The 25,137-nt window shown below is 36.7% G+C and overlaps 1 protein-coding gene across 4 annotated transcripts in view; it reads right to left on the minus strand.

Moving 5' to 3' along the window:
- DCC (DCC netrin 1 receptor) overlaps positions 1-25,137 on the minus strand; it is a 983,595-nt gene that overhangs the window by 87,330 nt on the left and 871,128 nt on the right. For 3 of the 4 annotated variants that reach the window (XM_080683404.1, XM_080683405.1, XM_080683402.1), the window contains 5 exons: positions 23,873-24,105; positions 19,176-19,314; positions 15,447-15,554; positions 6,886-7,080; positions 1,781-1,813 (listed from right to left, as the gene is read on the minus strand). In XM_080683404.1, coding sequence (XP_080539530.1) covers positions 1,781-1,813; positions 6,886-7,080; positions 15,447-15,554; positions 19,176-19,314; positions 23,873-24,105 — 708 coding nt within the window. The remainder of the gene's footprint in view (positions 1-1,780; positions 1,814-6,885; positions 7,081-15,446; positions 15,555-19,175; positions 19,315-23,872; positions 24,106-25,137) is intronic. The other variant, XM_080683403.1, reaches the window with a different exon arrangement.

The raw sequence follows: 25,137 nt of genomic DNA on the forward strand, positions 1-25,137 counted from the left end.
AGTAAAATACATAGGGCATGTGGGAAATAATTTATTCTCCTTTCTTTTACAAAAAAAAAAAATTCATTGACAAAATATGTTTTGGTAGCTTAAAATAATATTAAAAAAGAGTTAATTGGAAAAGAACACACAGCAAAAACAATTGAAAGGAACTGAGAGACAATGAAAAGGAACCGAGAGACAACTGGAAACCCGTTTATGGAGAAGCTTGAGCACTCCATCCCCAAGTAGCTATGAATGTAGCATTTCATCTGGTTCGGTTCCTTTAACCATTTCTCTCTCTCCAAATATAATTTCAAAAATTAGGAGTTATGTGCCTGTGGAAGTTCCAAATTCATTTAAGTTTAAAAAGCGATGAAGGTTGTTTTAGTTATTTTACCACAAATAAAAATCCCCACTTCTGTTAATAAATTATTCCAGCATTGGATTTGGCCAGCACTAATATTTACTTTACCTAAGCAAATATATGCTAACGGCTAATTACTCATCATTTGTAGTTTTACAAAAATTACTATTTAGTAGATATTAGTCTTAGGAAAATGTTTTAAGTGGAAGCAAGCAGGTGCAGCGAGGTGATGAATGGGAATGCTAACTTACCCTGGGTGGGCATTTCTGTGCATGGCACCACTGCTCTTCCTCCCTGTGTGAGACCCTCACCACGTCCCCACAGCAGGCATGACATAAGGACCAGAGCTAACCCTGAATATAGGATCATTAACTAAAATCCACTCATGCAGGCAACCTTGTGTTGTTAGTGAGCCTTACCAACCACAGATGCTTCAAATTTAAAAAATATTCTTGTTGAAAAGGATGTTTCCCCCAATCTACAGGACGGGACTTTATGAGACCTGATGCTTGCAAGTAGGTTGTGCTGACAGTCGATATCCAAAGCAGAAGACATGTTATAGGCTCTGAACCAACAAATAACGAACACAGACTATAACCAGTGGTGAGTATTTCCAAATTCTCCCTTCTTTAAAGAATGTAACATCCTCCCCAAAATAAAACTCATAAATATTACTTTTCTCCTCTAATATCCCACTAGTCACTCGTAGTGAAAAAATAATGGAATCTTAATTTTTCACTCTACGAATCATGATATTAGCCAATTCACATCTCCCTGTGAGTTGATGGATAACTCTCATTTATCCCCATTTTCCTTTGTGTACAACCAGCCTTGTTTCTCTACGCAAGTCAAGCTGTTAGCAAAAGAGTGGGAAGAGGATAAAATACTCCAAGTCCACCCAGCATCTGATTCAAGGAAAGAAAGCTCTCTGGCTTCGAAATGAACAATAGTGATGCCCTAACAGAGTTGCCCTCACTTTGTTTTTATTAATTGCAAGAAGCTCATGGCGGAGGACAAGCACACATGATTTATGGTGCTCTCTGCGGAACTGCAGAACTTTAATCCGGAGCGCAGGAAAGGGTGGGTGCGAGAGCAGCTTGGAAATTATGCTGAGCTTAATTATACTTAATGTGAATTATTCAGAAGTGCACACAGAGACTAAAAATTTATTTCGTACAAAGAAGCTTGACATTTTAATTGGTCCTTCAGAATAGAGACAAAACAATTTCCTCTCAAGAAAATTTACATCTTCCCTATCAGAGCCTCAGCCCCATCCAAGCAGAACTTCATTAACAAGATTAATCATCACCCCAGAGTGGGCTTCATCAGGGGTATGGCCCAGGTGAGAAAAGGAATACAAAATAGTGACTGACATCTCTAACAGACAGGACTGATTCAAGGAGGGAAAACGTGACAGGTTGAGCCACACCATACCTTGGTCGTTAGCCATTTTGTCAGGGTGTTCTACTGTGGGGGGAAAAAGAAATAGTATTAGATTCTGACAGTTCCCGGCAAGAAAGCTGACGTTTTAAGTCAACAGTTTTTGTTAGCAAGTTCTTATATCAAGGCCAAGGCCCTATGGAAATAAAATGAATAAGGAATCAAGGTTAATGTAATTATTTCTATTAAATAATTAGAAGGGAAAATGAAAATGTTTTTGTTGTATAAACGTGTTCTTAAAAATATGTTATTTGTCACATTCCTCTAACCATAAACTCAGAATGATCATCATACAGGTCTAATTAAAAATACAATAACCATAAAAGTGCATGTGATTTTGGTTAGCATAATACTCTACAGGTCCCTTTCTTTTATGTTAATATGTAGACATATGAAAAGGGTAAACTAGGAAAGGTATCTTAATAAAAAGTAGACTTTGAATTCTGAATGAGTCTTTGAAAAACGCTATACACAAGTGTTTATTACAGTAAAATTCTATAAACTTTATATAAATTTGATAAATGTCTTTGTATCTTCTCAAGATTAACATTCTTTAATTCACCAGACTATCTAATCTAATAATTTCTAATGAAATCATTAAAATTTAATTTTTGTCTTGACCTTCTCTCCGATTTCTCATTGAAGACTAAAGGCACCTCAAAATACATTTTATTATAGTATTAAGGTGTTTTTGATGAAAAGTGCTTTTGATAGGCAACTGAATTAACTGTACTTTATAGACAGGGCTAGAACCCTACTGTAGCTTTGAAGGATGGACATCATGTTGTAGGAAATGCCATGCTGGTTTTCCAGTAAGAATGGGGAATGATATGCCAGGATCATATCTGACCACACAATCCAGGAAGGGTAAATGTCTGGTAGCCAGAATAGACATGCTTGAGAAACTACCATACACAGTATCACATATTTAGGGGAGAACTGTTTGCAATGATATAAAACAAACAAACAAACAAACAAACAAGAATTTCACCTTGTTTTTATATATATCTCTCCCTTTGTCTTTAATTATATACATGCATTGTCTGTAGTTTAAGCAATTTTTAGCAAGTGACAAGTAAATGTTATTGTGGACAATCTGATCTCCGTTCTTATCTTCTGGATTTGCTTTATGGTTAGCAAATCTGGGATGAATATTACTTGGGAAACTTTGAATGACTCAAGGAAGGTTATCTACTCAAGACTATTTCCCAACAATGACCAAATATATTCTAATAGTTACTTTTTATTAAAGGCAAATAATGGCTTAAAAGTATTGTAATTTGTACCTTGACTTTTTAATGGCTTCTGTCATTTGTCAAGAAAATAATGGATTTTGTCACAAAATTCTTTGAAGACTAAAGCTTTTTTTGTATTCTGATACAGAGCTTTCAGTTCTATATTTTGGATGGAAGAAGTGCACATTTCAGAATGATGATTAAGGATCCCCCGAGAATACACCATATTCTGCTGCTGAGATGACTCCGTCCCTCCACAGAAATCCTCATTGGTCTACTCCATCCATCCTCCCTATTACTTGACAGGCCAACAGGAAGAAGCTTACTTTACTGGGAGAAACTACCATGTGATAGGCAGAGATATAAACATGACTCTTATCCATCTTCCAAGGGTTCAACAGTGTGTAGGTATTGTAATGGGGAGGGTCTGGGGAAGGGAGGTGGTTATTTGCAGAATCCTGTGGGGTCAAGAATCAAGTTTCAGAGTCTTTTAATTAACATTTCAAAGAAAGAGTCAGATACATCACCTATATACCGTGTACATAAAGGGTATAATAACTTAATCCATTTTTAATTATAAATGTCTCTTTAATTAACCAGTGATTACTGATTGAGTTTCCTATACCTCTCTGGCTGGTGCCTAAAACCAAAAAGGGATAAAACTCTAGTCTCAAGTAGAAAATGTGTCTAAATTACAAAGACTGAATATAAGCCTGAGGGCACCTGCCTTCGGGGCATGATTACAGCAAAGCACTTGCCTGCTACCCAGTAGACTACCTTGAGCTTCCTCAGCTTCAGGACAATAGGCAAACCTTTCTATTTGTCAAAGTTACACTCTGAGGAACAGTGGCCTTATGTTTTGAAGCAGCTTTGAAAAATGAAAATCTTAAATCAGAGAGCAATAGCGTGATTTTATGTCTTTAGTGTAAATTTGGTTCATTGTGGCTTCAAATCTCTTACGATGAGTAATTTATTTACCTTAGAACATTCGTCATCCTAAGTGACACGTAAGATGCATGCATGTACAACATCGATTCTTTTAAAAGATGGGAGATATAAATATTTCTATATTATTTCAAGTGCACTCAAGACATCTAAAACTCAGTGTACTATATAGGAGCAGGATCTGTTTAAAAAACTTTTAATTGGTTATTAATGGAGCATGACATACCTAGGGTAGACAATATTAAATATTCCAATCGGGATGTTAGAAATGATTCTTATGGACTATTATGACTTAGAGCAAATTCCTGAATTCCTTCTTAATGCTGAAGATCATTTAATAGATGAGTGTAGGGCACTGAGGGTAAACAGTACCAAATGAGATAGGGAGTTCATTACACCATCCACAGGATGATTATCCATGTGGGCCTGTAAATCCTGTGATAACTCATCATTCTGCTGCTTAACACATTTGGATGCCTTAAGTCGTTTTTAAACCCACTCTGAGATCTCCAGTTGGCACACGTTGTGAGCATGAAATTAATTTGGCACTTGTCTGTAGATAAAGATGAAGCGTTTGTGAAACATTATCGAGTTACATTTCATGCTCCCACAAAATGAATAACCAGTTTCCTGTCAATTGCTCATTTGGAATGAAACCTGATTTAGACATGAAGTCCTAAAAACCTGGATAGACAAAGATTAGCTCATTTCCTCCTGTCTCCCTCCCAACTTCTACTCTGTCCTGAAGAACTGTCACAGGCTCAGGCTGAATGCTTGCTTGTGTGTTCCTGGCAAACTTTCAGATGTGCTATTACCAAATCCAGCTTTTGAATAGCTCACTCACAGAATTCAAAAGGCCACTGTTTATTAGGCTACCATCCCTAGGAGAATTGAGAAACAGACTATACAATTTTTCTAAAAGTCTTCTTTAGTATGTCAAACGACTGGCTGAAAATGTGAGACACATGTTTCTAATTTTTCAGTTGTTTGCCATCATGTAGTATCAAGTTTTCAGTCAGATATAGAGGCATACTGTGGTCAGATCCAAGAGCCAAGAATCCTTCCTTGGAACAAGATACATCACTCCTTAAATATTGATCTTTAAGTATCAGCTATACAACATTGAAATTATTTTCAATTAATGAATAATAGAGGCCCTTGAAATTATCTGTCCTCCAGAAAAACAATACTCTGCTTTAAAAAATATGTGTATGAAGATTATTTTGATGTAGTTACTATTCCTGGGCCTGAGTATTTTTCTATCCTTAAACGGAGTGCTGAACATGTAACTATCCTTAAATTGAGTGCTCATTTTTATTCTTGCAAGCATGCGGGTTTTCTTTCAATCATTCTGCAAATTGTTGTTGTTGCTGACCTCCCTCCTTAAAATAAACACATTCATTTTGTTTGAGGTTTTCTACCTTGCCATATCAAAATATCCTTTAATGTATAAGGACAATAGATCCTGAAAGAAGATATTTAAATTTGGCAAGAGTATGCCATTCACATAATTCAATACTTTTTAATTTTTGTTCCCTTACATAAAATGGCTGAAGTGTTTCATTATATTTTGAATGGAACCAACATACATGAAATCAATACAAAATTCCAAGGATTATCAGTGAAAAAAGTCAAGTTGAAATGTCTGCCTTCTGCGGAAGGCAGAAAATGCAGCAATACAATAGATCTTCCTAAGACATGCTGGCTTAAGAAGTAAAAGATACATTTTAATTAATTATTTTTCTTATTGTTTTCTAGTTATATTGAGAAATAATTGACATTTAACACTGTATAAGTTTAAGGTGTGTGGCATGAGGGTCTTATTTACATATATGGTGAAATAATTACCATAAAAGGTGTAGTGAACATATATGCAAAGCCCATGGATACAGACAATCGTGTGGTGAAGGCCATGGGGTGAGTAGGGACTGGGTGGAGGTGGGCAAAGGGGAGGAAATAGTGTCAACAATAAAACTTTTAAAAAAGGTTTAGTTAACATAAATCATTTCATATACATAAAATAAAAAATGAAAAAAAATTCTTGTGATGAGAACTCTTAGGATTGATTCTCAACAAAAGTCCTCTATATTATACAGCAATGTTAACTGTAGTCCTTATGTTGTACATTACATCCTTAGTACTTATTTATATTATAACTGGAACTTTGTACCTTTTGACCACCTTCCTCTAATTCACTCTCTCCCTATCCCTTGACTCTCATAACAAAAAAACCTGATCTCTTTTCTATGAGTTTGATGTGTTTTTGTTTGTTTGCTTGTCTGTTTTTAGATCCCACATGTAAGTGAAATAATAAAGTATTTATTTTTACCTGTCTGACTTATTTCACTTAGCATTATGCCTTCGAGATCTATCCATTTTGTCACCAATTGTAGGAATTCCAATTTTTTATGGCTGATTAATATTCCATTGTGTATGTATACCACAATTTCTTAATCCATTCAACCACTGATGGACATTTAGTTTGTTCCCATGCCTTGGCTATTTTAAATAATGCTCTTATGAACATGGGGGTGTAGACAGCATATCCAGATAGTGGTTTTATTTCCTTTGAATATATTCCCTGAAGTGGAATTACTAGATGGATCACATAATGGTTTTATTTTCAATGTTTTGAGAAACCTCCAACCTGCTTTCCATAGTGGCTGCACCAATTTACAATCCCACCAACAATGTACAGGATCCCCTTTTCTTCAAATCATTGCCAGCATTTGTTATCTCTTGCGTTGTCGATGATGGCCATTGGAATAGTAGGCGTGAGGTAATAACTCATTGTAGTTTTAATTTGCATTTTAATGTATTTTGAATGCCCATGTAGTCATGCTGCCTACAGAGATGGTAGAAGGGAGTTCATAACAATCCCACAGGAAAAGAGAGGCGATAGCAAAACATGATTCAAACCTTTCAGAGTCCTGAAGAGGATGGGATCAGAGAGGGGCCCCACTCCTTTCACATTTCGTGCTTGAATTCGAAAGTAATACATAGTGTCAAGGTTGAGATCCATGATCTGATGAGTAAGACGATCACCACTGATTGTTTCCATAACCCAGTCATCAATTGGTATGTTCTTGTCCAAGGTATAAAACAAGATGTAAGCTGCATAAATAGATGAATGCAAACTTTGTTAGTAGCCTGCTCTACGACTGCTTCCAAACATCCATGTTTCCCAAGTGTAATTTGCAATGATTATTTATATCCACAGTCTATAAACTACAGTTTTGGGTTTGGCAAGTAATAATGTTTTTTCATACTGCAAGGATTAAATAAATAATTGCTTCAGTGTGCAGAAGCTGAAAACGAAATAAGATAGAAATAAAAAATATTTGTCATTTAAAAATGTGAGGATTCTGCTGCCTATAAATTCTAATTATTGGTTTATTCTAATATATAAGCATGACAAAAATGTAAAACACAGATAACAACTCTGTATAATTTTTACCATATTCCAATAATGAAAACAAGGAGTGTTTATTTTAGCTTATGCTTAAATAATAAAAATACACTGAAAAGTATAAAATGCTGTGCTTGTTTAAAGTGTTATAAAAGAAGTGATCATATATGTTTATTGTAATAACTCCGTGAGGCTGGCCAAAGCACTGTCGCCTCCTTTCACAGATGATAAAGGCTGAAGATGACCCAAGCTAGGGGTAAAAAAGCTAGGATAATATCCTCTACTGTTATGCTGAAAATCCAACACTATTTTCCCTAGTCCATCCCACCAGGAAAAAAAAAAGACAATGTATTTCTGGATAATTGTAGGTTATCTAGTTACTATCTCAACTGTTAATAATCTATCATCGGATAGTATCATTTGCCCTCTGTGTTAGGGGATGTTACTTGAAGAGTAGTAGGGTATTCAGTGGTGATAGTCTAACATGCCCCCAAGTAAACCCAGGCACCCCTGTAACATATTAATATTCTAACATTCTATTTAGCCAGTATGTAAACTAGATTTTATTTAAGCACATTAATTCATAATTTTGTATTAGACTATCAGAGGAAACTGTAAAATAGCTAATCATAGGTGTCTTTGGTCTATGAATATAGTGCCAGCCTCCATTTCTGTTAACAGTCTGCACAGATGGCCACATCAGCTAGGCCACAAATGTCCCTAGTTCTATTCTTATACACTGAATATGTTCTTTATACAGCGTATTTTTGAAAACAGCAGTCTTTGATGGACCTGTTCCTTCCTTTTGAGTCCTGCTTATCTTGTTTGGATTGGGGACCCTCACACATAGATCTTTTGTGGTTATGTCACAAGGCTCTTTGACTCAGATTCACTTTCCTCCCCCAATAACCATGCGTATTACCTACATGAAAACACACACACCTACTCCAGGTGGACTGCAATGAGGTCTCCCTACTCTGTTTGTTCCCACCTACCACTTACTCTTCACTCTTTCCATCCAAATTCTACCCATCCACCAAGATCTAGTTCAAGCTACATCTAACATATAAAACCTTCCTCTATAGTGAGATTTTTTTTGTAGACTTTGCAATATACTTCAGTAAAGTCAAAGAATATTTATATAATTTTTAATCATTTGTCACTTACTGCCATATTTAATCTCAGTAATGCTTGGGTTTGGAGGATGCGTTCTAGGCAATGAACGGGATCTTTTTCCTTTGTGATTCTGCAGGATTAAGAACTGCTGCAGATTCCAAGATCCAGAAGTCCATTTCTCTTCGGTTCAGATCAATGATAAAAACCTACATCTCTTTTGCTTTAGCTTTCACTTTTCACCAAGTTTATTGTTTCCCAAATCTGCCTAATTATAAGAATTACCTGGTGACTGGGTACAAATTACAAAACATAGGCCCCAAGAAAGGGCATTTTGATTTAACAGATGTGGCAGACAGAGTCTTAGATCCCCCAAAGACTCCCATCTCCTGGTAGTCACACTTTTATGTAAGCCTTTCTGTCTGAGCGTAACCAATAAAACACAGCAAATATGACGAACTATCACTTCCATGATGATGTTACATGAGACTATAACTTCCGTCTTGCTGGCAAACTCTCTCGACTCTCTCCTATGTTGGCTTTGATGGAACAAGCTGCCGGATGGAGAGGACCACATGGCAAGGAATTGAGGATTGGCTCTGATCAAGAGCCAGTAAGAAACTGAATCCTGCCAACAACCACATGAATTAGAAGCAAATCTTTTCCTATTCAAGCCTCAGATAAGACATCTGTCTAGTCTAAAATCTTGATTGCTGCCTTGTAAGAGCCCCTGAAGCAGAGTATACGGCTAAGCTATGCTTGAATTCCTGACCACCAAAAATATGAGATAATGAATGTGGTGTTGCTTTAAGGTGCTAAGTTTGTGGTGATATTGTAATCGATAATACAATGGGTTAAATGTAACCCCAGTAATCAGCACCCCAGATGATCTCTGTGTTTAAGCAAGGTGAGGAATCACTTCTTTTGTTGATATGTGGGTTCTGTATATTAGTATATGTGTGGCATTTGTTGAGATGCTGACACTGCAGATATGAATGTCTGAAGATGCAGAGAACTCAGGGGAAGGTAAAGGACCAAGGTTAAGAATTCTGCAAAACTTATAAAGGTTGTGTGACTCCTCTCTCTGGTTAATATTAAAATTGGAAGATTATAATTCAAAAGGGATGATGAAGTATCATTGAATAAAACAGTTGTTTCTGACTCACGGACATCCATTCATTTATAACTCAGCCCCATAACAACATCAATAAAATCTGATATTCTTTGAGTGAGAAAAATCCTCCATTCTTGTCCCCAAAGAATTATATCTACTAGTATTGAATATAAGACCCTGATATTTGTAATAGGTTTTTTTTAGCTTTTATTATGTGCATGTCATATCTTCAAGAGAATAAAACATTTCTTTAGTTCAGGAGCCATATCTTATATTACATTTTATCAATCAAAAAAACTAATAAAATATCTTTATATTCTAGGTGTTGAAACTCATTTATTGAATGAAATCCATTAGTCAGAAAGCATATAAGTTTTACATTCATGACATTTAATAAAATTGTTAAAGTTTTCATGGGCTGTTTTAAACGTACAACACACCTGAAAGTTTGAAGAATTGTGTTCCCATCCCAGTCAGCTACACTTTTCCTGATTTTCTTCATTTATCAAATGAGATTAAAATATATGCCTTCACAATGGTTTTTTTTATGTAAAAAGTATTTAATTTAGCATTTAGAATGACAATCCTAGAATCAAGTAAGGTTTCAAATACAGTATGACCATTTCATACTGTATTTGAGCAATTTCCTAATACTGGTGGGCAACCCTATTTTTTAATTTTATTTTTGTAAATTTGAGAGCTGAGATGGGGAATAGAAACACATTACTTTACTCAAAAGTAAAAACTGGCCGTAGAGAAAGCAAATAATTTCATTTAAATACGTGAGTTTGGTATGATTGGAGGTTATCAAATCCAGTATTGAAAGTCTTACCTTATAGATTTCCATATAACCATATAAGTTGGAACAAATTCATTGGTTTCTCACTACCTTTCTGTATATCTATATTCATTTATCTGTGTCCAAGTATCTGTTTTTCTTCATTGTTTTCTCTTACTTTTTTTCTACTTCATTTTTGTCTCTTACCCACCATGCTGGCTATATAATGAAGTTTCATATCCAGTCATGTGTTTAAGAGCTGTGATTAGTAACCCATCTGAGCACTCCCACATTGGAATAACATTTATACATATAACATTTAACATCACATATCTGTTATTTTGACCCTATTTATACAAATAGGTAGTTGTAATTCCAGAAGCAAAGGGTAGAAGTGTTCAATGCCACCTCTCTCCTCTCTTCTGTCCTCTCCCATACTTCTTGTCACTCATTACTGATTTCCCTCCAAGACTCAGGTAGACTGTGTATCACAAGGAATAATAAGATGACTCCTACCAACAAGAAAATCAACCCAGTCTGAGCTTTTCTGCTTAAAAAAATGATTCTGCTAATCTTGTATATAAATAGATACATAAGGAAGGACGGACCCATTTCTTCCTCCATTTTGGTCAAAAATAACAGCAATGGATTCAGGGATACCTGACCTCAAGTCACAGCTCTAACACTGACTAGCTTTGTAATCTTGAACAACTTGCTTAATCTAAGTATGTCTCAATTTTATCATCTGAGAAAAAGTTGCTATGAGGTAATGCATTTTAAGAACCTAATATGTGGGGGTATTTCTATTAAATTACCTTCTACATACTAACTACTTAGTAAATGCTCCAGCTATTCTTCCTTCCTTCCTTTTTCTCTGTCTCTTTCTTAATATTAATACATCTTAAGGAAGGTGTCATATTTGGAAGAGCTGAACTGTTCATTTCAAATGAAGCAATAGATTGAATAGCAATTCAACGACTATTCTACCCAATAAATATTTATTCATTACCTACTATGTGTTAAGAATATTGTTACTAGGAAGAAGGCATTGGACAAAATCCTGTTCTTATACAATTTCCAGCCATGTACTATAAGCATTTGATTTTACTTCATGATTACATGTTGAGGAGATGAAAAAAGAGTCGAGATGACTAAATTTCCAACTTATGCAACCAGGTGAACTGTGGAGGCTTTGGAAATGATGGTAATAAAGAATGCAGAACATTATGATTTCAGTGAGAGTGTCCAGCTGGGTCCACATTCCTGGATGGTCTTAAAACCTGTTACTGAATATAATAGTGCATTATTTAGCTGGTTATGGTGGGTGAGAGACAAAAAGAGAGAGAGAGAAAGAGGGGAGAAAAAGGGGTTGGGGAATAGAACACAATAAGACAGGCAAATGGAAATATACAATATGAGGTTTTAATATGAAATTTAAGAGATATTTGTGTTTACTGAAGACCTGGGTATCATATAGACACTTTTGCAGGGAAAGTAACAAAGAGAATAAAAAGATCTGAATTCTGGAAGCAACACTTAAGGAACAGATGGAAGAAATATCTGCTAGCAAGACTAAGCTATAGCCTAGAAATGGGAAGAAAAATGGTTAGGTGATTTTACAAAAGTAAAGAGAGAAGAGAATTTGAAGTAACAGGAATTGGAGACACAGAAAAAGCAAGTATAACTTTCACCATTAGCTAGCAATAATAAGAAAATAATCTCTGAAGACCTAACTCTTCCCACTATCTACCTTGATCTCTGATCTTAAATAATGTTGGATGCTGCATGTAAAACATTAGATCAATGTTTTACAACTAGCTGTATTAAAATCACTGGGAAAATACCATGTCCAATCCTTCTTCAGAAAAATTAAATAATAAATCAATTGAAAATCACAGATTTGGACCAGTTGAATACTAAGAAGTTGAAGTACAGCATAGTATAATAATTAAGAGTAGGAGCCCGAGTTTTAAATCCTAGCTTGATTCTATCTTGCTAATAATAACCAGCTTAACTTCTGGATGAATGAACCCGGCCAGATCTTTGACATCCCCCACCCCCCACCTATTACCTTTAGTGGACTCTGGAATGTGTACAGAGACAGCTGTCTGATCATGAAATTTTCATTAATCCTTCCTCTGGGGCAAGGCACCCTTGATTTGATCTATCTCTTGGCTCACCCCGGTGCCAGGGACTCCTGGTATCAGGCCTCTTGATCTTCCTCCCGCCCCCCACCTCCACCCACATTCCTTGCCTAGCACATAGCTCCATCTCTGAAAAGAGGTTGGTCTAGTGGGTGAAAGATGTGGAAATCTGACCATCCTGCAGCCAGGACCTGGGTTTCTGTATGTAAGTAAGTAAATTTCATATTCAACTCATTAACCAATAAGCTAGACTTGTCTGACTCATTCTTTTGCCTCTTGCTCTTTTGGTGTTTGGGGGCTGCTTTGTAAACATGAATACTGGCTAGTTCTGCTACTTTATTTCAATGAATACTGGCTAGTTCTGCTACTTTGTGGTTATTTGACTTTAGAAAAGTCAGTTATTCCAGAGAAGTCCCTCATCTCTTCATTTCAAAGTGGAATAATTGGAATATATGAACACTTATAATAGCAAAGTGCTTAACAGAATGCCAAGCATGTGACAAATGCTTAATTCAATTTGAACCACTTTCTTCTGAAATTGTCAGTCCAGATCCTTAAGCTGCCAGTTGATGATCAAGGAATTTAAGCACCGGAATTATCTAAGTCTTCTCCCTCATCCTCTTTTCTTTGTTTAATCTTTTTTGAAGTATACATATTTACAAATTGATGAACTGGGTTCCATGCAAAGCCCATTAGTAAAGCCTCTTCCTAGAGTGGATTTCAAGTTGGAATAATAATAGCTCATTTGTCTCAGTACGTACTGGGCATCAGGGACTTATCTAGGCACTTTAATATAATGATTCTACAAAAGAGGTTCTATCTCTCCCCTTAATTTATAGACGAGAAAGTGAGACTCTGGGAGGTTAAATGACTTGCCTGGACATCTCTCTCAGCAGCTCAGGTTTTCAATTCTTAACCACCCCGTCCTACTGCTGTGCAGATGCAAGAACTTAGGAAAATAAGGAAATAGAAATGTAGGAAGGGAGCACACCCTTCCAGGGAGGCTCACAGGTGCCTGACACACTGGGAAAGAGCTCACATTTTCCTTTGCACTTTCATGGAAACAGAAAGTGCAAACCTGGGCCTTCTGCCTAGTGGTCTTCTATTCTGAATATTTTATCATCCTATTTTCTAAAAGGAATTTGGTTGAAAGAATCAAAATATGTATAGGATAGAAGTTGTCTTATGGGCTCTGTGTGTTTGCTTTCTGTTGAATCGAGTCAAAATATCTCAAGCTAAAAATCACAACTTGGTCTTCATAAATGCATGCCATTATTAGAGAATGAAGTTTTAGTTTTGGAAACTATTATACAACTCTACATAAAATATGTGGACAAGGTCCCTTACACATACACTGTGATTTTGGCACACTAAATTTTTTGCTTAGATTAATTGCATTTCCCCCCATTTTTTAATCTTGAAAAGCAAAATAAAGCTGCCTTCCAGAGTTGAAAACACATTCTATTGTTTACATCAACAATTTGATGAGATTTACTTAAATAAGAGTGGAGAATTGGGTAGTATATGACTTATTTTATCCTTTAAGAAAAAAAAATTCTTTCCACCAGAACTTGTTTTAATTTAGAAAAGTTCTATTTTTTTCTTAAACTTATTATCTGTTGATTTACCATATGCTTATAAATAAGTTTGTCACATAATAAAATAGTCATCATGTAAACCAATCAAAATCTACAAAAGTACTGAAATGGAACCAATGAAAACAGATCATAAAATTGAGGGGAAAATAAGAAGAAATTAGAATGAGCCAACCTTCATTTTAAAAAACCTGGCAGAGTGACAACTGAGGGTATAAGATTTAGAGAAGATGTTATGTTCCTCTTCTTTTTCCATATTTGTCGGCTCAAATGAAAATTCTATTAGCTATTGCACTAAGAGCAGTTTCTTAGAGAAAACAAGTCTTCAACTTATATTTGCTTCGCATTTGAAATTTTCACATATTACCTTTGCATTTTGTAAATTTCAGAAAGTAACTTACATAAAGTACATGTCGTCTGAACTATAATTCCCATGCTTGTCTCTGCATCACAGAATGTCTGAATTACTTTGCTAATTTATAAGAGTGCTATCCACTTCTCGTATGCAAAGAAAAAATGAGTGACTCTTACATGTGCCCAACCCAATGGTTCAAGTTAATTAGACTTTAATGTGCCCATTTTTAGTTATACAATATTTTTTTTCATAATAATTATATGCTATGGAGACGTCTATTAAAAGACTAGAGTGATCATTTAAATGCAAAACCCCTGGTAGAACTCCATTATATTTTTCATACTAAATTAACATTACAGGCTTCTAATGGATGCTTTAATTAGGCATTGATGTTATCAGCAATATTTGGCAAAATAAAATCTGTCACTGTGAAATATTCATTAAGTACAATTTCTGTCAGTCAACATTAAGTGTTTTCTGAATCTTAGGATTTAAGTAAGAAGCTAAAAGCTAAAAGCGGGTTTTCAAGCTAAATACATGAAAACCCGCCCAGACAAACCTCCTTTTTCCTGTGTGTCACACAAAAACACATGCTCATTAGGTGTCTTTTGTGTTTTATAATTGCCAAACAACCCGCTTCTTCTTAGTCACTCATGCTCAGAGACTTTCCATTAGAAGGTTGTCCTTATGCTGCACAGACTAAAACAACAAAAGGCCTATACTAATTGAAGCAACTCCAATCACACATGTGTGTGTGTGTGTGTGTGTGTGCGCGCGTGCCTATTTGTATGCACCAAAGAATTCCACGGTCAGTGCCCTCAGTGAGGGCAAGAAGAGACCACCAGAAAGGGTCAGGAAGTTAACCAAGATGCTAGACAGAAAACTAATACACAAAAGGCATGAGCAGCGCACTCGAGGTGAGCCATCCCGGGCCCAGCAGAGTAACGCTCACAATGAAGCTGAGATGCTTACCCGTGATTTTCCCATTGGCTTCCAAGGGAGGCTGCCAGCTCACAATGACAGCACGGGGCTTCCCTTCCCGAGTAATGACAGTCAGATCCTTGGGAGCAGAGGTCGGGGCTGCCAGGGGAACAGAGAGAAGGCCTTGTCATCGGATGTGACAGAAAACAGACATTTATGGGACTTCTAATCACGATGTTGACACTCAGAATCTATCATGCCGTATATCATGCTGATTTTACCATTTACAATTCCTCTCAAGTATTTGGATTAAAGAAGCAAACAAACACAAATACTGAAATTAATGTGTGTTTTTTTTTCTTCGATGAAGTTTAGTGACTTCCAAAGGAGAAGAGAACATGTGTGAATATGGAGGAAAGAGTATAACGTGTTTTCAACTGAAAATGTGAGAAGCATAAGAGAACAAACTAATGTGCACACATTTGTGAGATTGATGGCTACATGTCTCCAAGGGACAGAATTCCGTTATGACTGTAGGATTTATAATTGAAACAAACGTCATCTAATTCTATATTTCCTTAGAAGCCCCTCCTCAAGAAAAGAATACATTTAAACACAGGTCAAAACAACTTGCTTAGGTAACATACCAGTTATCTCCTAACAAGAAGGCAAAGAAATATTTGAAAACAGAGCAGGCAAGCAATCTATGGTATGAAACATTAGATGGTATGAAACCCTGCCTTTCTTAGAGCTTTTCCCCATGTTGTTGAAAGGGAGCAGAATCTGTCAACCCCAAAACATGCCTCTTTGGTATAAGTATTATTTTAGGCTGATGTAACAGCATAGAAACTTCATTTCTTTAATATGACTTTTTCTCCTTTATTTCCTTCCGATTCAAACTGGCTTCATCCAGCACTTGACTCACCTGCCTCCTTCTCCCTTTCACGGATTCTCCCTTAATCATAAGCCCTCAGGACGATGAGGTTCTGATCAGTATCAAATGATCTTAGGAACAAAGCCTCTGGTCTGTTGACCACAGAGAAAGAGTTCTGGTCAACTTAGAGATAACATCTAGGCCTCAGTTGGGTTTCAGCTCCAAGCCCAGAAAAGCAGCAAAACCAGACAAAGTGACTTCCTGGTTGACGTCAGGACCAGCCACACTGATCAAGGTTCCCTACCCTAGAACCAACCAACCAGTAGAGACCATGACTCTGTAAGGAACACCTGGAAAGCTGTGAATGTTGGTGAATAAAGATTCACCAACATTTCCTATGTTACTTCAGGTTAAAAAATATTTTTGTTCTCTCCTAGATTATAATTTTCTCAAAGATATAGGCTATATCATCTTTGCTTTTTATACCAAGTCCCTGTCTCAGGACCTGACATTTACAAATGGACATAATTGGAAACTCATAATTAATGTCTCAGTTGACTGGGCAAGTATTGCCCTCTGGTTTGTCTGGTTCTCCTTTTCCCATGCTTGAATGTCTTTAAGTGCATGAATGGGAGGTAACACTCAAGATTTAGAAGATTTCCAGCCATGGGGATTGTACTGGACATTTGTTATTTGGACTGTCCAACATCCCATCCCTTCCTCCTTCATCAAGAGAAGCACTTGGATCTTTTCTTTGGGAACAAGCTCTTCTCTGTCATGTGAATTTCATGGCCTTCCCCCCACTCTTGCCTTAGCAGTGGGATCCTCTCTTCTGGGAAACAGAATGTTAGTGAGGAAGATAAATAGATGGAGTCAAACCATTGTGATGGCAACACCTTGAATAACAGTCCGATAGTGTTCTTCCCCTCGAAAGACTGGGAGTACCTCTGGTTTCTGTCCCTTCCAAGACCCATTATTTCAGGTGTACTTGCAGTTATTTTTTATTTTACTTAAGCTAACTAGAGTAAAGTTAAGTATTCATCACCTGGGCAGAATGAAATGTTTTATTTCAAGAATCCTCCTGCCACCTTTGTTTTTATCATGAGCAATTTCAGCACAAGTGCCTAGAGATGCAGCCCCTATAGTCTTTATGTTATCGGAGAATTGGAAGTAAACCCTAGAGTCATTTCATTCACTTCATTTCCTTCTCTCAGTTATAAAACCTGCAGACACTTGTGAATTACTTCTTGCTTCTCATCATCACCCAGAGATCTCATCCACACGCTATTTACACCTTTGTCCAGATCATTATCTGTTTTGACAATCACCCTTCCTGCTAACCACATTTCTAAAAGTTAATATCTTTTTGTCTCACCATTGGAGTATCTACAAGGTTAGGCGGTTGATGAGAAATCAATAGGGTACATTTATCAAGTCAGATGCTGGTGTGCATTTTATGTTTATGAAAGGGAAAAATGATTGAATTTTTTGCTTTAAGAGGAAATTAAACTCCTTCTCTTTCACTCAGGGAAGACCAAATGTCTTAGTGGTTTATATTTCACTCCTTCATCTCATTTTAGGTAAAAGGAAAGAGCAGAACCTTTATTATTCCCATAGTACATAACCCATTAAGCTTGTCTTAGTCTTCAAAGGAAGATGTGAACATTGGCATTCAGGGAAGAATCCTAGGAGAAAGAGTTAATATATGTATACATGTAAAATAGAAGAGGATGTCAAAATTAAATAAGACAAACTAGAACACTTTTTTATAGAAAAAAGTACCCATAAAAATGTAAAAATGCAGTGAACTCTGTGAGTTAACATGGTAGCCAAAGATAAAAATTAGAACTGCAGTACCATGGGACAAATTCTAATAGAAAGAGAAATTCAACTTCTCCAGAGAAGAGTTTTATTATCATATTTTAAAAATTCCTATGATAGACTATCACAAAACCAATCAAAAGGCAGGTTAATCCCCGGCCAGTGTGGCTCAGTTGGTTGGAGCACCATCCCATACATCAAAAAGTTGTGGGTTTGATTCCGGTCAGGGCACAGATCTAGGTTGCAGGTTTATTACAGGACAGGGCATGTTTGGGAGACAACTGATGGATGTTTCTCTCTCACATCAATGTTTCTCTCCCTCCCCTCCTTCCTCTCTCTCTAAAAAAAAAAAAAAAATCAATAAAAACATATCCTGGGGTGATGATTAAAAAAAGCATGTTAAACCTTGTATTCTTCAAATGTTGAATCCCTGTGAACAATGAATGTCAAGCGCACTGCAGGTCTTTTAAGGTAATAAACTCAACTTTTATGACCCATAGTAAATGTGACTGGCAAAATTTATAGTGAATTGCTTTTACCCCAGGTTTGAACTACTTCAAATTGCATGAAGGTTTTCCATTTTGTTTTCTTATTGCTAAAGAATGAACATGACCACCCAAAACTGCTTCCCACATCTAGCTGAGGTTATTTAGAATAAGAATCCATGAGACCGCAGTTATAACGCAACACTTTATTTTGTACCTAATTTCTTTCCAAAAAGGTAAATCCCTACCGTGACTGTTGATCAATGACACAAATGCTTTGGACAGAGAGTTCAATGCATAGCTGTCTGCCTTTATGTAAATGCATGAAAAAGAAGATTTATATTTAGATCCCCTGAGTTAATGCCCCAATTAAAACCAGATTGCTTAATCCATTAGGAATTCATTTTCTTTTTTCCTAAAATGGGGAGGATAATGTTAAATATAAAAGTGCTATGTACTATTAAACTTAAGATATTTTATATAAAATAAAGTATAATTTAGACCTGAAAATGCACTATGTTCCACCTTCCACAGAACCTGGGAAACACCTTCACAAAATGTCGAAAGTAGAAATTCTGAAGCCAGCCTTTCTTCACATACCTGCTTCATACGTGGTGGCATGTGCCGTCATGCTCCACGTGCTTGACCTTCTGTTTTTTGTTACCATGACCGAGAACTCGTACATTGTGTTTGGTTTGAGGCCTGTTGCTGTGTAACTCAGGGATGTTGTGTCTTCTGACTATACAAGTGGGAAAGAAGCAAAGAGGGGGAAAAATGAACTCTATCAACTTGGTAAATCAAGACATGTGAAGAGCCTATATAAAATAAGCCAACAGCACTGACTTTACTTCCGTTCTGTCAGCTGGTGTACACGGCCTGACTGGACATCCAAAACGTGATCCACAGAATCAGGTGTTATGTTGACTAAAGGGGCTGCAAGCTTATAAATACCCCCAAATGAGGCAATAACCATGGCAACAAGACCAACGCTGTCTCTTCCTGCCACTTCCCTCTTTAAGGTTATCTGTACAGACATTAACTTCAACTTATTTATGATAATAATCATTTCTTTAAATTTTGAACGTTACACTTTTCACACAGACCATCATGATAATAAGACTCATTTTTATTTCCACGGGTAGTAAAACTAATTTTTTAGAGTTATGCTTGTGGCTCTTGCAAAGAGGCTTTATGGTACAAACTTTCAGTGATTCAAGACTCTGACTGTTATAAAGAAAACGGAACAAAGCAATGTTGTGCCACGTGGTTCTTTTTTGTGTGCATACTTCACATTGAACACATTTAAATCTGGGCACTGAAGCAACTGTTCAGGAAGGGAACAGCCAATGGGATAAATATGAACACATTCCATTTGTGTTAATATTATTTGTCTTCTGAATCTGTTTTTTTTTAAACAACAGATTAAAGATATTTTAGTAGAAAGTAAATTATCTGTCTTTATTGCTTACTCAAAAGATCAAAATGGTAATGCAGAAAAAAAACAGGTCAATCCATATTTTCCATATAATCAGGCAAATTTATGCCTCTTATAAATATCAATTTATGCTTGGTATTTAGATCGTTATCTTCTTCCAAAGTTAAATATTTACTTTGATGTTTATATTTATTATATTTGTTATATATCTATGTCTAGGGTAGTTCTCTTTCCCCACCGATGTCACACCGATCTCCTCCCTTACTACTTCAGTGTGGGACATCTTTTTTTCTCTACAATGAATCCTTCTTACATTATAGCTATGAAAATCCTTCATTTTATTATAAAACCAAATAAATATTTAACGGTACAAATAACATTTTCATGATGTGACCATTCACCCTATTAAAGCGATGACCTCATAAACATCTATCAGAAGCTCTTCTTTAAAATAGCTGTAAACATGTGTGCCCTAAATAAATGAAAAATGCTTTGTAGACTCGGGAAAATGGAATCCATCAAATAAAACACAAAATGGGCAGCCAGTGTCTGACATGCTGATAAATAACTTCCAATCTTGCCCTCCTTCCCTTTCATCATGAATGTCTATAAGTTGTAGAGATGGAAATAAGTAAGGGGAGAGCTGGGACCATGAGAAATGTTTCAGTGAGGAAGGATCACATATCATAAAACTAGTCTCTTAGAGCATAGACACCAGTGGCATCTTGGAGGCCACTAAGCAATAATGTCTTCATTTGTGGTTTAGAATGACACATTTGCATTCTATAAACACTATGAAGTCACTGATTTTTCTCAGGAACCTCACGGAAAGTTAGCCTAGAAATCATGGCCAGTTATTTTTGTGAGCATAGAATACCCAGGTACTGCTTGTCTGAGTATCAGTTTCCGCATTTATAAAACAGAGATAACCATAGCACTGACCTCAAGGCATTATTTAAAGTGTGTAATAAGTCAAGTGAAACATTGTCTGGCCCACAGTAAGGATGAAATAAATGTTGGCTACAATATTTCATGCATTGCTTAATGTGCTGTATAATTTTAGGCATGTGTTCAATTCTGTTTTGAGTTTTCAGCATCTTGAGGGCAGAGACAATCTTGCACAACGTTGTATCTTCTGTAATACCCATGCTATGTCTGGTAAGTGCTGGCTGGTGCTCTAGGAATGTATTTGGAGTGAAAATTTGTATAAGGCATCATGTGATTAATCACTTTAGTAGAAAAGAAATTCTAGACTCTTTCTCCATTTGATAAAGAAATTTGGAGTTTTGGACAATGACAATAGGAAAGTCTGGATAATGCTTCATTTGGGACTAAACGAAGTAGAAAGGTGCTCCTGTGAGGAGAGCCCTGGATATGGCATCTGGTCATCCTGGGTTCCAGCTCTCCTTTAATGGGGAATTTTTGCCAAGTCATATAACCTTCCCAAGTCTTCATGAACACAACTACATACATGTTTAACTATGAAGAAGTTTACTTGTTCTTTCTCTAGTAGGTGCGAACATCCCAATCACATAGCTGAGAACAATCAGATTAAGTTAAGTGACACGAGAGGGCAGAGTGAGGCCAGCTCCTGAGCCCGGGTCATGTGATTCCATGTATGTGTTGATCCCCCTCTGTCTGTGTGTGCCCTGCCTACCTTATAAAGCTGGTGAATGAGATGAAATAATATCACGGCAGTGGTTTGAAAAGTTCGAAATGCAAAACCAGAGCACTCTATTACCACTATTTATAAGATTTAAATTTATTGTATGTTCTTTCTAGTGGATCAGTATGTTCTACAGTTATCCCTACTATCCAACTTACCCAACTCTTCCTTCTAACCCTTCTTCTTGGGGTAGACTGTGCATGTGTGATAAGGGGGCTTGAATATTAGTATTGAAAGACTTGGGTCAGGGAAGATAATGTGGAGAAAAACAGTTTAAATCTTTTTATTTTTTCATTTTCAAACTCCAACCCATGAGAGAATAGTTTTGGGGTGGGGTCTCGCTTTCCAGGCATTCTTTGTGAAACTCAGTAATTCTGTGTCTGCTGTATTAGCCTATTCATCTGAAATAATTTGCCTCACTCAAGAAATTTTGGAACTCAAACTGTTGTGCAGAGAACAACCACTGTCTTTCAGAACATTTCACAGACTGGCAAAGTCCCCATGGTCTTTTTGTGAAATGAATGTAACCAAGTGTAGCAATTATGATCCTAAAATTTTTTAAAGTAGCCATTTTAAAGTAAACGTAGAATTGGGCAACCTGTATATAAAAATATTATTTTGAATGCTCTCCTGTTTCTTTGGTTGTCTTATCTTATAATGTTATCTCTATTTATAGCTCGGTTGAGTATTAAATCTAATACTATAAGGATGTGGATAGGATACTTACAACAATATCTTATGTCAGTGACACTAAGGACTTGCCTGGAGAGTTTTCCAAATATCTGACCTAACAGGGAGGCAATACCAAAGAGCCCTTTCTTAAAAGAAATGGTTTCAACTAAAAACTGATTTATGGTGAAATGTGAATTTTATGCCCCTTAAACGTTAAGAAGTACCAGAAGCAAATTGAGCATGGCTGCATGAAGAAAGGCTGACATAAAACTATTGGTCGGATTTTGCTTTATCTCCAGGATTTTACAATCAGAAGTTCCCAAAGTATCTTTCATCCCCCTGATCACCACTGGATGGAGACTGGATTAAGCAAGATGGCAATTTGGTGGAATGAACGTTGGATAAAGGTTCATGCGGTCCAAATTCTGAGAGTAGTAAAGAGTCGGGATATAAGAAGCTAGAGTGCCAGAGTTGAGTTATTATTTACCTGGTTGTTGGGAAATTTATTCTCTTGTTTTGACACCTTATTTATCCCACATCACCAGCCCGTGGGCTTTATATTTTAAATATATTATCTCACTTGAATCGTTTATGAATTCTTTGGAGTCTATCCATGGAGCTGAGTGTATTACTCATTCTAAAATGATAGATAATATATTAAGTAACAATGACTAAACCATGTTTAACTGCACAGTTCTAGGGACAAAGTAGGTGCTGGACAATCACTTGTGGATCTCACTTTTGTCTACATTTGTGTATGGTTTGTATATCCCAACATTGTGGCAGGCTTAGGTGGTAACAAGATTGTCTTGGTTTATAATGAGTTGTAATTCTTGTGGCCGGCTGCTAAGAGATTTAAAATTATTAAGGACAGTGCCTCAACTGTGTATCTCAAAGCAGCTCTTAGGGTGCTGTGAGATGACTGAGTGATAAGGCAGGGATAAGGGGCCTTGTCTAATTCAGATTAGTTAAAGGGGGTGCATATTGTGAGTTTTCTTTATTACATAAGGGTGTTTCAAGGTTAAATAGAGCAAGTAGATGCTAATGGCTGGGAGTGTTTTCCAAGGATTTATAAAAATCTTCCAGCCATGTATTCCCAGTCAGAATCATTGTCAGAGAGATCCTCTGTAACAATAATACGGTGGCCTTTGGTGTCAATCCAGATTCCAAATGAAAAGAAAGATAAAACCCATCTAGACAATTAATGTGGATCCCTCCTATTTTCAAAGGAAAATGTCATTCCTTTATACTGTATTATTTATCTTTTTTTTTCTATAAACTCAGCACCTGGTGGAATTCAGATACCATTGTGCACCTCTTGATATTTTTCTACCTCGCCTTAGAATTGTTTCCCGAGACATAATCATTCCTGTGCTACTTTTAGCTGCTGAGTTGTTAAAATGCTTTGTTTTTCCACTTAGCGTCACTGCAGCAAAAGGACTCAACAGTCAGGAAGCACAGAGAACAATGTATTCAACAAATGACAGTTCATTTAAAATTCCATACTACCAACGCGCACTTCACCTTGTATTTAGTATTTGCAGAAAAGCTGGTCCTCCACCGGACAGTGTAAAGTCGTACTTCGGACGCTTTTTGGTTCTTGGGGACAGAGTTGTCTGCCCAGCTGACCCTCACGGCATCGTGGGTCAGAGCCACAGCCTGTACACCTACTGGTGGGAGCATGGGGGTGGAGACATCTGGGACCGAGGTGGGGAAATCATCAAGCAAAGGATAATAATCAACTGGGTCAGTGGGATCTGGGTTCAAAAACCCACCAAATGAAACAAACGAATAAATACATAAATAAAAGAGTTAAAAAATAAATACCAGTGGTAACACATCACAATGAGTTAAATGCATGGCAATAATGATGAAAGGGAACATGAGAAGAACAGAAAAAAATACAATTAATTCAGTCGGAAAACTCGTCAGAAACAGTGTTGCTATATTACAAAATTAACTATTTTCTATAATGGGCTCATCTCCCTGGAGTGGCTTTATCAATTTGGCTGCCATTTCTAGTTATATATTTACAAAGTCCATTTCTTCTTGAAATTTTACACATTACTTCTCCAACGATCTAGTATAGAAAGCATCAGATTTATAACTATTCAGATAATTTAAAATAACATGATAAAATGGAGTGTCTGGCTGATTTCCTCCTGCTAAAAAAATCTGTCTAGCTTATTTTGTAGAATTAGTAAGAGCTCAATGTTGAGCCTTTTATTGTATACCCAAGACATTTAAATTTGTAATATTTTACCTTCAAGTCATGTAACGTGTATTCTCACTAACCAAAAACAAGATGAGCTCTCAGGCTAGGCATGTAACACCAGGTGGGGAGACGAGACCTTCTAGAAGGTAGAGAATCAGAAGCAGTGCACGCGCAGAATTTAAGCTTTTAAAGAGCCTAGTTCCCAGAGCAGCGGCTGCTGGCTGGTTGTGACGATCACTTTGTCCACCGCATTTCACATGCGTAGCCCCTACTCATCCCTCTGTTTTCCAATGAATTATTTAGCAGTTTAGTGGGCTGTGGTCTTTGGAGAGAAATATAAAACCCCAAAACAGAAACAACAAAAGGAAAGGAAAAAAAAAAAAAAAAAACAGAGAAAGAGAGAAAGGAAAATGTGTGTTTAAAATTTAATGCCAGAGCCCAGGCTTTCTGTATTTCCTTTCACGGGTCCTTTTTATGCAGGGCTCCTTTAAAGCCAAATGGATTTATGAAACAAGGAAGGGGGAGTCCAGGAGGGTCCCCACTGGTCAGCAGGCTGGAGCATAGACCGCGGTGG

The sequence above is a fragment of the Plecotus auritus genome, assembly GCF_963455305.1.
Source record: "Plecotus auritus genome assembly, chromosome: 8".
Lineage (NCBI taxonomy): Eukaryota > Metazoa > Chordata > Mammalia > Chiroptera > Vespertilionidae > Plecotus > Plecotus auritus.